Raw genomic sequence first — 13217 nt, 5'->3', positions numbered from 1 at the left:
CACTCACTGCTGCAGCGTGGTCTGCACATGCACAGATGTGGGTATATATAGGGATTACTTCATCTATCGTGCCTCCCCTTGGTTCACTGCAGTTTTGTGGACTGTGGCAGCTGTCTGCTGGCACTTCACACCAGCAAAGGCTTCAGGGGAGGAGAAGGAAAGTATGTCCAATTAAAACTACAAGGGAAAGTTAGCAAAGTAGCAAGTGATTAACCATGCAAGAGTACCATGATGGTGCATGGTAATTTTCACTTCAGCAATGAGTAACTGGGGATTTGATCAATATAAGGGTGTGGAGGAAAGTAAGGAGGAGGGGACCTCTTCCTTATGCTTCTCTTTAAACATGGTCAGTCCCTGACCTTTGAGTAGGCAGGGCAAGCAGACTTTCCATAATACCTGGTTTTGAAATGGGTTACTAGGGCACATCAGTTTAACTTTAGCTAATCAAAATACAACTTGTCCAGTGTACACTACATCTTGAAAACTGCTAGGATGGACATAGTAGATTTGGGATTAGCCTGGAAGTATGTGGAGGGGAAAAGTACTTGATGGTCATACCTATGTGCCTAATGCACTTTTGACAGCACAACCTTAATAAACTAGGAAAACAAGAGGAAAATGCTCATTTCCTCCCAAAAGCTATTTCAAACCACTGAACTTTATTTGACTGTTCCTTCTTATTCTAAAACATTTTAGCAAGTTTCTGAAACTTATTGTTTTATAAGCTACATAATGTTTTGTTGTCTCAGTTTCAGAATTAAGAAAACTCTTTGAACCAAACAACCGAGATTTTTTGGAAATGAAAAGGTAAAGGAAAAAAGTGTTTGGCCCATAAAACAAAACACACAGCTTGTTTTGTTACCTCCTCATAGAAACTCTGCCCTCCAATCTTCAAGATGCCTGTTTTCACATTTTTCGCATATTTTTCAGAAAGGAAAGAATAGCTAGGCGCTTAGAGGGAATTGAGAATGATACACAGCCTATGCTCCTACAAAACTGCCCAGGATCAGTCACACACCGTTTGCTAGAGGAAGACACACCAAGATATATGCGAGCAACTGACCCATACAGCCCCCACCTAGGTGAGTGGCACATGGCAGTCTGTCTTGCACTGCTGAATTACTCCTTGTTTGCTACACTATCAGCCTAGAAGTTCTTCTACAGAGGAGCTCTGTCAGGTTGTTTGGGGTTTTTTAATTTGCCTTTTAAATCTCCAGTTGTCTTATTTGAAAAATGTTTATTGCTTTAAAAGAACTATTTGAATTGAGAACTATTACTTATTAAAGAATTATTCCTAATACATATTTCTTAATTGTTGCTTTTGAAGACAAAAGTGCAAAAATATAATGTGTCTGTGCAGTCACTTTGATTTGTAAGAAAACGGAAAGCTTTTAGTTCAATCAGTTTGAGGGGTGGGTGGGGTACCTGGAGTTTTGGGAAGGACTTGCTCATATATGTTGTACTTTTGACAGGAAGATCAAATGAGGAGGAGGAAACTTCAGATTCTTCTGTAGAGAAACACCCCAGATCGTCCAGATACCGATCAGAAACCACAGGAAGTAATAAAGAGCCCTTGTACAGTACAGCAAATATGGATGTCCAGGAACTAGAGTCAAAAGCAGAGAGAATAGCCAGGTACAAGGCAGAGAGGCGACGCCAACTGGCAGAAAAGTATGGATTAGCCCTTGAGTCTGATTTGGATTCTGACTACTCATCCAGATATATACGGGCAAGGAAAGATCCTGACAGTGTGGAAAGAAAGGGAGTGAAAAGTGAAAGGCAAGATGATGAAAACAAGGACTATGGCAGTCTCTATTTTTCCAGGACTGAGACAAAGTCATCAAAGAGTGCGATTTCTGATTCCAAAGAGTACTCCAGCCGTGAAGATAAAGATGACCTCTCAAATGAAAAGGGTGTTAGAAAAGCAGATGACAGTGCCATTAGACAGGCATCTGAGCCTTCAGCAACCTTGGATAGCTCTGCCTCCCTTTCCCTTTCTGGACGAGACTCTTCCTGCTATAACGAAGTGCCAATGCCACCAAAGAAAACCCCCCGAGAGTCCCTCTCCTCACCCAAGCGGGCAGCCTCACCCACCCACTTGCAGAATGACCAGCCCTTGCACAGTAACAGCAGACAAAGGTAGGTATGATTTCTATTTCTTTTTTCTGTAGATTCCTTTATCTTACTCAGCTTCTGCATCAGTGTCTACAGTATTAATGAGAATGTATTTATTACCCTTGAAGAATGTATTTAGTTGCTTTGGATGTCTCAGGATGGATTAGTTGTGTTTATTGTATCACAGTGTGTGTCTGATAAAAGGAAGTGGCTATGTATTTCTCTAATTAGCTATGTCCCTGGTTTCACTTTATATTTATAGAATTTTTGCTAAAATTAGGCCCTTTCTGGAGAGGACACAAACTAGAAATTGAAGGAGTTATGGTTCTAAATCCCCTTGGGTTTTGTTTTTTGGTACCTGTTAGAGCAAGTCTTTAACTTTCTTTCTTCTATACCTTGCAATTGTTGGCTGGGAGCTTCTAAGTAGAGGTAAGCTGCTTCTCAGTGAAGATTTGACTGTCTTTATGATGGCTTCTGCCAAAATAAAACAGTTTGCAAACTTAAAAGCTGAAGAGTGTCTTGGGTCAGTTGAAATAATAGTTGATTTGTTTTCCTGATGTGAAAGTGTAAAAACCCTTTTGAACTGTGGTAGACAATTTTTTAGATAATATCAAGCATATATATGCGTGAAGGGGCAGAGGGGAGAGTTAAAATTCTATGCTGAATTGCTGTAGACTTGACAAATTTACTATGGTAATAGGGTAACCAGATTCTGCCAGAACGAAAAAAAAATCAGTTTCCACTAATTTTACATTACAATTTCTCAGTGTGGTATAGAAAGGGTGTCAAATTCTTATGCTGACTGAAAATAATGTGTGACTAAGAATTTTTTTAAAGTATGATTTTCTCTAAGTGTGAGTCTTTAATTTCTTGGTAGGCGGATAGATAGAAAATAATAACTGTAAAACCTTAACTTAAAATGTTGCAACTAAAAATTATGTAAATGAGAACTTAATTTTGTACATATGTGCATAATGCTGAACAGTGTTGACTATTTCTAGGAAGCTGAGGTATCTGGTATAAACTCAACCATTTATGCTTTCCATAGAGCACAAGAGCTTTTCAGTTCCCAGTTGTGAGAAATCAGGAAAAAAAAGGAAAGACACCAACATGGATAATTAAAGAAGTGAATGCACAGTAGTGAGCAGTGACAGGTGTTTCGGGAAGAGTATAGAGACACTTCCTAGTTGTGTAGAGATGAGGTTAGGAGGGGCAAGGTGAAGCTGGAACTGAATTTGGCAAGGGATGCAAAGCAAAGCAAGGACTTCTACAGGGATCTTAGCTGGATATGGAAGGTCAAAACAAAACTGGTAACAAAAGGATGAGGAGATGGCTCAGCTAGTTTTTTGCCTCAGCCTTCAATAGCAACCTCACTTTCCACACCTCATGAGTGGGTGGACAGCAGGGTGGTGACTGGGGAGGCAAAGTCCCTTCCATTATAAGAACAAAATCATGTTCCTGACTGCCTGGGGAAACTGAACAAAAATAAGGCTACAGGACCCAATTAGATTTATCCTGGAGTCTTGAGGGAACTGGCTGATATATCTCCATGATATCTGAGCAGTCAGGTGAAGTCCCAAGTGACTGGAAAAAGGGAAACATTGCACCCATCTCTAAAAAGGGTAGAAAGGAGGATACTGGAAACTGCTGCCCTGTCAGCCTCACCTCTGTGCCTGGGAAGATCATGGAACAGATCGTCTCAGAAACTATGCTAAGGGACATGGAGGACAGGGAGGTGATTCGAGACAGCCAGCACAGCTTCTTCAAGGCAAGCCCTGCCTGACCCATCTAGTGGCCTTCTGTGGTTGAGTGACTACGTTAGGGGACAAGGGAAAGGCTGCAGATGTCTCTGCCTGTGCTCCTGCAAGAGCACACAGTCCCCCACAGCACCCTTCTCTCTAAATTGAAGAGCTATGGACAGATTGTTCAGTAGATGAGGAATTGGTTGGACAGCTGCATCCAGAGTAGTGGTCAGCAGCTCAGAGTCCTGATGGACATGAGTGACAAGTGGTGTCCCTTAAGGGTCTCAGTGGGGACCAGGGTTATTTAATGCCTCTCTCAATGACATAAGGGAGTTGAGTGCACCTTCAGCGGTTTTGCAGATGACACCAAGATGAGTGGTGTGGTTGACACTCCTGAAGGATGGGATAATCACCCAGAGGGACACGGACAAGCTTGAGGAGTGGGCTCATTAGAGTCTCCTGAGGGCTTTGCTAAGGCCAAGTGCAAAGTCTTGCACCTGGGCTGGGGCAAGCCCCAGTAGTACCAGAACAGGCTGGGCTTGATGTGATTGAGAGCAGCTCTGCCAAGAACTTTGGGGAACTGGTGGATGAGGGGCTGGACATGAGCTGGCAGTGTGCACCTGCAGCCCAGAAAGATAAATGTGTCCTGGGCCACATCAAAAGGATCATGGTCAGCAGGTTGAGAGAGGTGATTCTGCCCCTCTACTCCACTCTCATGAGATTCCCCCTGGAATACTGTATCTGTAATCCTCAGCACAGGAAAGACATGGGAGTGTTGGGGCAAGTCCAGAAGAGAGCCACAAAAATAATCAGAGCAATGGGGTACCTTTCCTGTGAGGAAAGGCTGAGAAGGTTGGGGTTGTTCAGCTTGGAAAAGAAAAGGCTCCAGGCTGATTTCAGCCCTTCAGTGCTGCAGGAGGTGATTATAAGATTGGGACAGACTTTTTAACAAGGACATTCCTCTTTTCTGAAAGGACAAGGAGGAATGGTTTTGCACTAAAAGAGGGGTAGATTGATGCTAGATATAAGGAAAACATTTTCTTAGAAAAAGGCTGGTAAAACACTGGCACAGGTTGTCCAGAGAGAAGGTAGATGCCCTATCCCTGCAAGCATTCAGGGTATGTTGAATGGGACTCTGAGCAACCTGATCTAGTTGAAGTGTCCCTGCTCATTGCAGAGAGATTGGACTAAATGACCTTTAAAGGTCCCATCTAACTCAAACTATTCTGTGAGTAATAATATAATACAAATTTCTGATTGCATTATCTCTAATTTCAGATTTTTTTCTGGATGAGGCTTGGGTAGTATTTGCATAAAACAAATTTCCCCTAATTGCTGTCTATCTTGTGAAGGAAACCATCTGCACCCACCAAGATGTGGTGTAGTACTTAAAGCAGCCAAGAGCTTAAATATGGGATTTGGTCTCTTGTTTGGATACACATGTAGGCAGTAGCTGGTATTTTAAAGGCCATATTGCCAAGAGCCCATTCTTTAATACCCCTGACACTTTCAGTGCCAGTGTGTACTCCCTGGTATAATATTCAGAGATGTGACAATAACCTCTCTGAAACTCTTGTTCCTGATTCCGAGTGGTCCATTCAGTCAATTTAAAGTTACTCTGTGGTGGTCCCTATAAAGCTATTTGCACAAGAGAAAAAAAGGCTAATTCAAATTTTTCAGGTGACTGCTGTCTGAAGTCAGTTCCACATTATGTACAGGCCATAAAATCGGTTTTGTTAAATTTAAATTTCCCGAGTTTAAATTGGAAAATAAATGCAGCTCACTTTGGAATATATATGAAAGCTTTTGTGACTTCAGTACTAAGATTTAATAATTAATCCAGTTACCCATCACTGAGGAGGTATCATTTGACATTGCCTGCATTTGGCTCCTGAAATGGCTGATTAAATTCAAAACGTTCTTCTGATTGCGCTCTTCAAAGGATGAATGATCAAGTACAAATAATTACTGCTTGGGCTGTGCCCACTATAAAATTGTGCCAAAGTACACACTAAAAGAGAAGGAAGTTCCTGTGCTTCAAAACAATTCCAGCTAGTTGCTTCTAGTCAGCTTCTGTGGAAAGGTTTTGCCTCCTCTTTGGTCAGTTCCGTTAGGGATTCAAAAACATTTGAAAAACAGAAGGTGTTTCAACAGTTGGTGTTTGCTGTTCTAAGATAGATTTGGATTCAATGACAACAGTAGGTGAGTTCTCAAATTTAAACTAACTTGCATCAAATACACTGTTATCTTGAGAACAGATGTTGATTTAACCTTTTTCAACTATTTTTCATAAACGAGTAACTAAGAAAAATTGAAGTATATGACCTGGATCTTAATTTGGGGGTGTTATCCCAAATGGCTCTTCTCCAATGGAAAAGTTCTTTCATAAGTAATGGAAAGCATCCTGGATGCTTGTCACCTCTGGGGGGTGAGTTTGTAAACATTAATGTGGCAGGACAGGCTGTGCCTGCAAGGTTAAAAGTACTTGATGTGTTCTACTGTTGCTGGGGGATTGTAGGTGAAGGTGAGCTTTAGGAAAGTTTTTGAGAAACTTTATGTAGGAAGCAAACAGCCTTTCTTGCACTGCTGCAGGGCTTTTAAAAGCTCCTCTTTCTTTTTGTGCTTTCAACTCTAAAATGTGAACAGAATAAAGTCAAGGCAAGATTAAATTAGGAGTCACTTTTTTCCTTAAGTTTTTCCTTTGCCAGGTCACCCAGTGACACAGTGTCTTTGGTTTGTGCTAACCAGGTAGGCATTTCTGAAGCTCTGTGATACAGGGTTACAAGAGGACAGAGGGGTTCCAGATGCTCCTGAGAATTTCTTTGGAAATATGATGTAGCATTATGAATTTTCCACTTCATTAAATTCCTATTGCTCCTTTGTTTTGGTTGCAGCAGTCTCTACCACTTTAGATCACAAATTAAAGGAATTATTTTACCAGCTTTTACAGATGTCCTTACACAAACTGACCCGCAATGGCAAATGCAAAAATAAGGTTGTGTAGTTTCTTTCACTTCTCAATTTTTGGACAATGTGCACTTGATAAAGTTACCTCTGCAGAACCTTTACCACTTAGCATACTTTGTATATGTTTGTGGGATTATATAATAATTTCTTTCCCAGTTTATTACCTTTGAATTGGATTAGTGTACATTGCTTTTGTTTTCTAGAACCATCCTCTGCAGCTGAGTAATCAAAAAAAAAAAAAAAAAAGCAGTGGGGAAGGGAGATTGGGAGAAATAATGGGAGCATGTATTGAGATCTCAGAAATTACCTGAAGTTCTGTTTTCTGTAGTAGTGCAGGGAAAGCAAAACCTGAATGGTTTCTTCAGAAAGATTCGGAAGGGGACACACCTTCACTTATCAGCTGGCCCTCCAGGTATCATGAAGCATATCTGTGTGGCTAACAATCAGACTGCAAACTCCCCGTCTTTCCTTTTACTATCTACATTTAACACTTGCCCTTAATTTTCCTTTAACAGCAGCAAGTAAGAAAGTGGAGTTTTTTGTGAATAAAAAGCCTGTGAAACTTTTCTGAAGCATCTGCTTTTATTCTAACTTAGAACCAATTGGTATTTTGATGAAGAAGTACAAATTCCCCATGCTTCTTCCACAGCTACAACCATTCTGGCTTCCACTAGATTTTATAACTTCTTATTTTATGTCATTTTGTGCTCTGCAAACCAGCATATTTTTATACTGTACACCCTTCCATCTTAGCATTCCCTACAAGTAACTCCTTGAATTCCAAGGTACAAGAGAAGTAAAAGAAAAAACATTACATGGAAAAGTAAAACAAAATCTTGATCAAAGCTACAGGCAGCTGCTTTCTCCTGGTTTGGTAACATTTACAGTAAGCCCACCATGAAAAGCATTGCAGGAAGACTGGTTTTCATGTCCCTGGTTAAAGTAATACCTATAACCCAGTACTAACATTGGTGTGGATGTTCTGGAGGATGCTTGGTACATGTAGTTCAAAGCATACTTCTTCAGATTTAACACACTTTATATGCTTAAGTAACTCTGCCTGACAAGTGCATCAATCTTCAGAGGTAAGAAGCACCAAAATATTAGAAAGAGTGGTGTTTCAAATAACTTTGGATATCCTGAATTATTCTCTTAAATAATTTGCCTTTTTTTTTACCCTAAACCTTACTTTTTTTCTTTTTTCTTAATGATGTAAACTCCAAAAAGTCTGTTGGTAGCAAGCGTGGAATTGCACATACTTTGAGCTGGATTACTTACATTCAAACTGTAGTTTCCTAGTTTGACTCTCTCTCTTTCCTCAAAACTAAAATTATTTTTTCAAACCCATTTGGGAGGGGAGGGAGTACAGGGCTTTCATTTTTAATACTGTGTGTGTTATCTGCAGACACTCACCCTGTGAGGTGTCTGAGCCTTGGTGAGGCTGTGAAAGTGCTGGAGAGTTTTACCTGCAGCAGCAGCCCCAGAGCAAAGGCTGCCCCTGGCTGCACATGCCTGCCTCCCACTGTGCTGCTGTATTCCATTTAGAAAGGTCAAATAAAACTCTGTTTTGCATGGATGTTGCACAAGTCCAAAGGTGTTTCTAGAAAACACACTGAAGTAAGGTAACTTTTGGGAACAAGTGTTTTTTTTGCAAGTTTTGAATGTTAAAATGTAATGAAACATTTTAAAACAGAATACCTGTTTCAGTTTTTAAATGTTTTTTTCCCTGCAAGCTCTGAAAAGCAACAGCCATGCCATAGTTCTGCATTTGGGTTTAGGACTTTCCCTTTCAGTGTTTTTATTCACTTACTGGAACAGATTACACTACATATGATTTTTCAGATGTCTTAAATGATATACAAAAACACAAGTGAACCAGTCTCTGGCAAAATGTCTGAAGGGCTATGTGGACATAACATGTTTTTTTCACCCCTTTCTCCAATGCAACAACGTCTTGATGTGATGTAAGCTTCCCAGTGTTTAGACACCGTCAAACATCTGACTGCATACACAGCTGCCAGTAGAACTTGCAATTTCAGGCTGAACCCAACACTGATAATATAAAAAGCAGTTTTGATCATCTTGTTTGTTTGAGACTATGGGTATGTGCTGTTTGGCAAACGCACTTGTGATCTCATGAGAACATGCTGTATGTTCCCAGAGCTTGCACAGTTACCTTCTCAGGAGTCATGCATGTCCATGGCCCCTGAATCACTTGACTGTTTTTGAGCAGTGTTACTGCTAAGACCTGGGGGAAGGAAGAGGTTGCATCATAAGATTGCTTCATTTTAATGCATTGGTTTGTGTTTTACTACAATGTTGCTGTCTGTACCCACAGTAGGTGTCTGTGTTCCTTTCCAGATTGGGTATTGCTGTTCACAGCTTTAATCCTTTTTCTTTCTTAAAGAGTAAAAGTTAGAGAGAAATTGGTGAAAGAGGAAAGTGCTCGTGGAAGCCCTGAACTTGCCACAGACACAGTATCTCAGAGAAAATCCCATCCAGTGCCAGCCCACTACATGCCTCTCCAGACAGAAACGTCTGCCTTTGATAGGGTTCTAAATCAGCCCGTCAGTTCCGTCCGCCAGCCGATCCATGGCTATATCCAGCCTGCTGGCATTGCTCACACAGCTCAGCTGATGGCAGCAGAAGAACCAGCAAACAGCCCTGCTGGCAGCCTCCTCCCCACAGACACAAAGCCCTCAGCAGCCACTGCCTCGGAGAGTGAAAAGAAGGAAGCACCCGGTTACGGAGCAAAACCTGCTGGAGAAGATTCCTTGGAAGGGGAACAGGCCTCCAAAGGCAGAAGGCCCATTCTGCCATCTGAGATTCGCAAGCAAGGGAAGAACCACGAAGGCCTCTTTGGTGGAGGAGAATTGGAGACCCCTGTGGGGAGCTCCTCCTTTGCAAGCAAGCCGAAAGTTAACTCAGAAGTTCAGAGGGAGTTGGAATGCAATAAGAGGCAGGCCCCAGAGCAGCAGTTTAAGACCCCTGAGAACGTAGAAAGGAGTGAAGCTGTCATGTACATACAGAGCGGATCTGTACTGCAGCCTGACAAGGCACAGGCTCCTGCTTGGAAAGTGTCAACAAAGCATAAGGTCCTGACTCGCTCCATGTCTGACTATACTGTGACTACTAAGCTAGAACCTTTTAAAAGTAAGGAGAGCATGGAAGCAAATCCACCAAATGGTGAGATTGGCATGGTTGACACAAAAGTCTCTGTTGCCCAGCTCCGTAATGTCTTTCTGGAGTCTGCTAATGCCAACAAGAAAACGGAACTGTAGGTGACATTTCACTTGTATTTTCGTGTGAAACTTGCACGTCCTTGGCAAAATTACACCCACTCAACAGCAGTTGTTGTTCGGCACTTAAAGCACACAGCTTAGCTCTCACCAGAGTGTACTGAAGGCTGAAATGGTTTGAACTCTGCTTTTGTGCTTCTGCTTGCTACTGCGAGTTGTCATGTGGGGTAGCTGGAATGTGTTCGTCTGCATGGACCCGGAGGAGCATGCAGAGTGGTCTCTGGGGACTTGTTGAGATGCTTACATCTATGTTTTACTTCTCTCTCCTATTTTCTTTCCTATGCGCTCTCTGTGGTGCGATTTGAAAGTGAGTCTCGGTTTGAGATGTCGGCAGCAGGTAGTACTGTGTCTGCCAATGGGGACCGTGGGCCACGGAAGGCGAGGCGCTATTTTACACCTGGTGAAAATAGAAAGACTTCTGAGAGGTTTAAAACTCAACCTATAACATCCGCAGAACGAAAGGAGACAGATAGGTAGGCACGTACATAGCTCTGTGTAGCATTCTGGTGCAGGTGGATATTAGCAAGGTTGGGACAAGATTTGTCCATATATTAAAATAAACGTTTTCAAGGTTATTGTTTGTCTTTGAAAACAATTTATTGTAGCTTCTTACAAAATAAAGAAACCCCTCCCCCAATAAAACCAATTTGTTGCAAATTCCTCCCATTTGAAATAGTGAACAGTGAATCATCCTAAAGTACTGTAGCTGTTTGGTTCGAATGTTAAATGCTTTTGGTTTCATATAAAGGGTTTCCTTTCCATCTACTCTGCTCTATCATTTACTCTCTTTATAAACCATCAAAGGTACTTTTTTATGTTAAAAAGCTGGTAGCAAATCATAGACTTTTATTTTCTGCAAGGTGAACTAGAAATAATTTTCCTTGACTGTATTTAAGTTTGGCTGCAATTGCTAGCATTTATGCTTTATTAAAGGATGTTCCCAAGTGAATACTGCTGAAACTTGAAAAACAGATAAATTCTCCTGCTACTTGAGATTGAATTTGAATTTCATTTTTGATGTCTTGTTTCCAGCTAACTTTTTTCTGTTTGACAATTTTTCACTAGGTCAATTTTGTATGCAGAAATACCAACTGCTGACGGTATGTTGCTGTACTGTTTTCCAAGGAAGAAATGGGCTTTGATGTGTTTTATTTTGTTTTAACTAAAGAACTGTTTGATAATGGAAACAAAATCCAATTGAAAATATCTTTACCTATGATATATGGTTGAAATACCCCTTTTCCTTGGGCCATAGCTACTACAGACTCGATTTCAATCTCATTTTCAGTCCAAAAGTCTGTCTGTTGATACCAAACTTCAAATGGGAGTCAAGCAGAGAATGGCTTGAAACTTTTCTATATAGTTGAGGTTGGATTTTATCCTAATTTAGACAAAAAATAAGCTAGTTGTTGGGAAAAAAAATTAGTCATTGGTCAGTTTTAATCACTGGTCTAGGACTTACAATTTAAAGAAAGCCTGTAGTATATTGTGAAATTGATGTTACTAACTTGTTTTTTGGCTAAGGAAGTTGCAAAATGCAGGTTATTAAGTTACAGAATTCAGTCTGCCATCTTGCTCTCTTTCCCTCTTGTCACCCTTGGCAAGTCTGGCACAAATTAAGTAGGTAATCTCATGAGTAGCTATATTTAGATTTAATGCCTTATGCTATTTGAAAGCTGATATTCCTTGCAGCTCTGAGATGCTGGCTCTTGGATCTGGAGGATGCTGATTTCAGCTCCTGAGGATACCAATTTAGCCTCTGAGAAATGTGGACACAAGGTGGTAATCAGAATGGCCAGCTAGTAGAAGATAGATGTTCAGTACTCTTCACTCACCCTTAAGGCAGTCTTTATTTTCTTAGTCCATGTGTTTTCATAGACTGATATAATAACTTTGATTATTCATCAAATGTTGTTTATATAGTTTGAAAGGACATGAACTGTCCTAAAGACAAGTCTTTTCTTTGCAAATCGTGTCAGACTACATGTCAGACTGTATTGCTCATTTGATGCAATACATGTAAAAACAGGTGAAGTTTACACAGCTGTGTTCACAATAAGTTTTTTGTTAAATGTGAGGAACAGCCAGCTTATTTGCTGGTTTGTAATTATTCCTATTAAAAAAATATTGCTCTTAATATGAAATTAAATCATTATGTTCAGCCTCCTTTTTTTTCTCTTTGTGTAGATGAAGAAAAATTGGATGACCGAGCTAAACTAAGCGTAGCTGCAAAGAGACTCCTTTTTAGAGTGAGTATTGCATTAAATTAAACACTTCAAATAGAACGTGCTGAAGGAGCCCAAAGTGCATTAGAATGAAGTATAATGCAGTTAACCAAGTTCAAGCTCCATAACTTTTGGTTTCTACTTCATTCCCTACCTACACAGACCTGTTGCCTGCTTTAAAAGTGTTATTTAGAGAGAAGTGTGGAGTTAGTTTTAACTCCATGGTGCATACTGTGTGGTTACATCTTGCTTCTGATTCAGAGATGGGCATTTGGGAACTTCACTGCTGTGCATGCTAGAAAACTAAGAAGAAAGTACTGTTTCAGAACTTTTCTTCCATGGTTTTAATTATGACACATATCCTGTTAGGAAATGGAAAAATCATTTGAAATGAAGAATATTCCCAAGCCACCTGTCAGAAGCTCGGCGGTGGAGAGGAGGCTGCGGCGCTTGCAGGACAGGTCCCACACCCAGCCCATCACCAGCGAGGAGGTGGTCATTGCAGCCACGTAAGTCTGCTCTTGGCTCTGCCCCTGGCTCCTGCTTTCAAACCTGGGAATAAGCTCCATATCTGTGGGGCTCATAACTTTGTAACAAGGAAAATATTTATTGCTAAGGGCCTTGAGAGCCACAGGGGAAACTATATTGAAATTCCTTTTTAAATGTAGAGGGACTAGTAAAGCATAACTTGTATGAACAGTAATTTGGCAAGAAGTTTAGGAACCTGTGGATTAGGTAAACGAGATTAATTATAGCATTGTTTCATAACCCAAATGAATAAGATAGCTTGTGCTGAGGGAAATCTGCACAATTTCTTATGGAATGTATATGTATTGGGGAAAACTTTTTACACCCTGAAATCTCAAAGG

At 40.7% G+C, this 13217-nt stretch overlaps 1 protein-coding gene across 1 annotated transcript in view; it reads left to right on the top strand.

Moving 5' to 3' along the window:
- Positions 1-767: 767 nt before the first annotated feature.
- The window catches only part of SVIL (supervillin), a 54506-nt gene continuing 42056 nt past the window's right edge, over positions 768-13217 (top strand). The window contains exons 1-6 of the mRNA XM_054273622.1: positions 768-807; positions 931-1082; positions 1473-2139; positions 11189-11223; positions 12311-12372; positions 12718-12857. Coding sequence (XP_054129597.1) covers positions 800-807; positions 931-1082; positions 1473-2139; positions 11189-11223; positions 12311-12372; positions 12718-12857 — 1064 coding nt within the window. The 5' untranslated portion in view covers positions 768-799. The remainder of the gene's footprint in view (positions 808-930; positions 1083-1472; positions 2140-11188; positions 11224-12310; positions 12373-12717; positions 12858-13217) is intronic.

Source organism: Melozone crissalis, unplaced genomic scaffold (assembly GCF_028551555.1).
Source record: "Melozone crissalis strain CALT ecotype California unplaced genomic scaffold, PUWL_Pcris_2 ptg000016l_1, whole genome shotgun sequence".
Lineage (NCBI taxonomy): Eukaryota > Metazoa > Chordata > Aves > Passeriformes > Passerellidae > Melozone > Melozone crissalis.
Note: the sequence above shows the minus strand (reverse complement) of the source record. Positions and strands in the feature narration are given on the sequence as shown.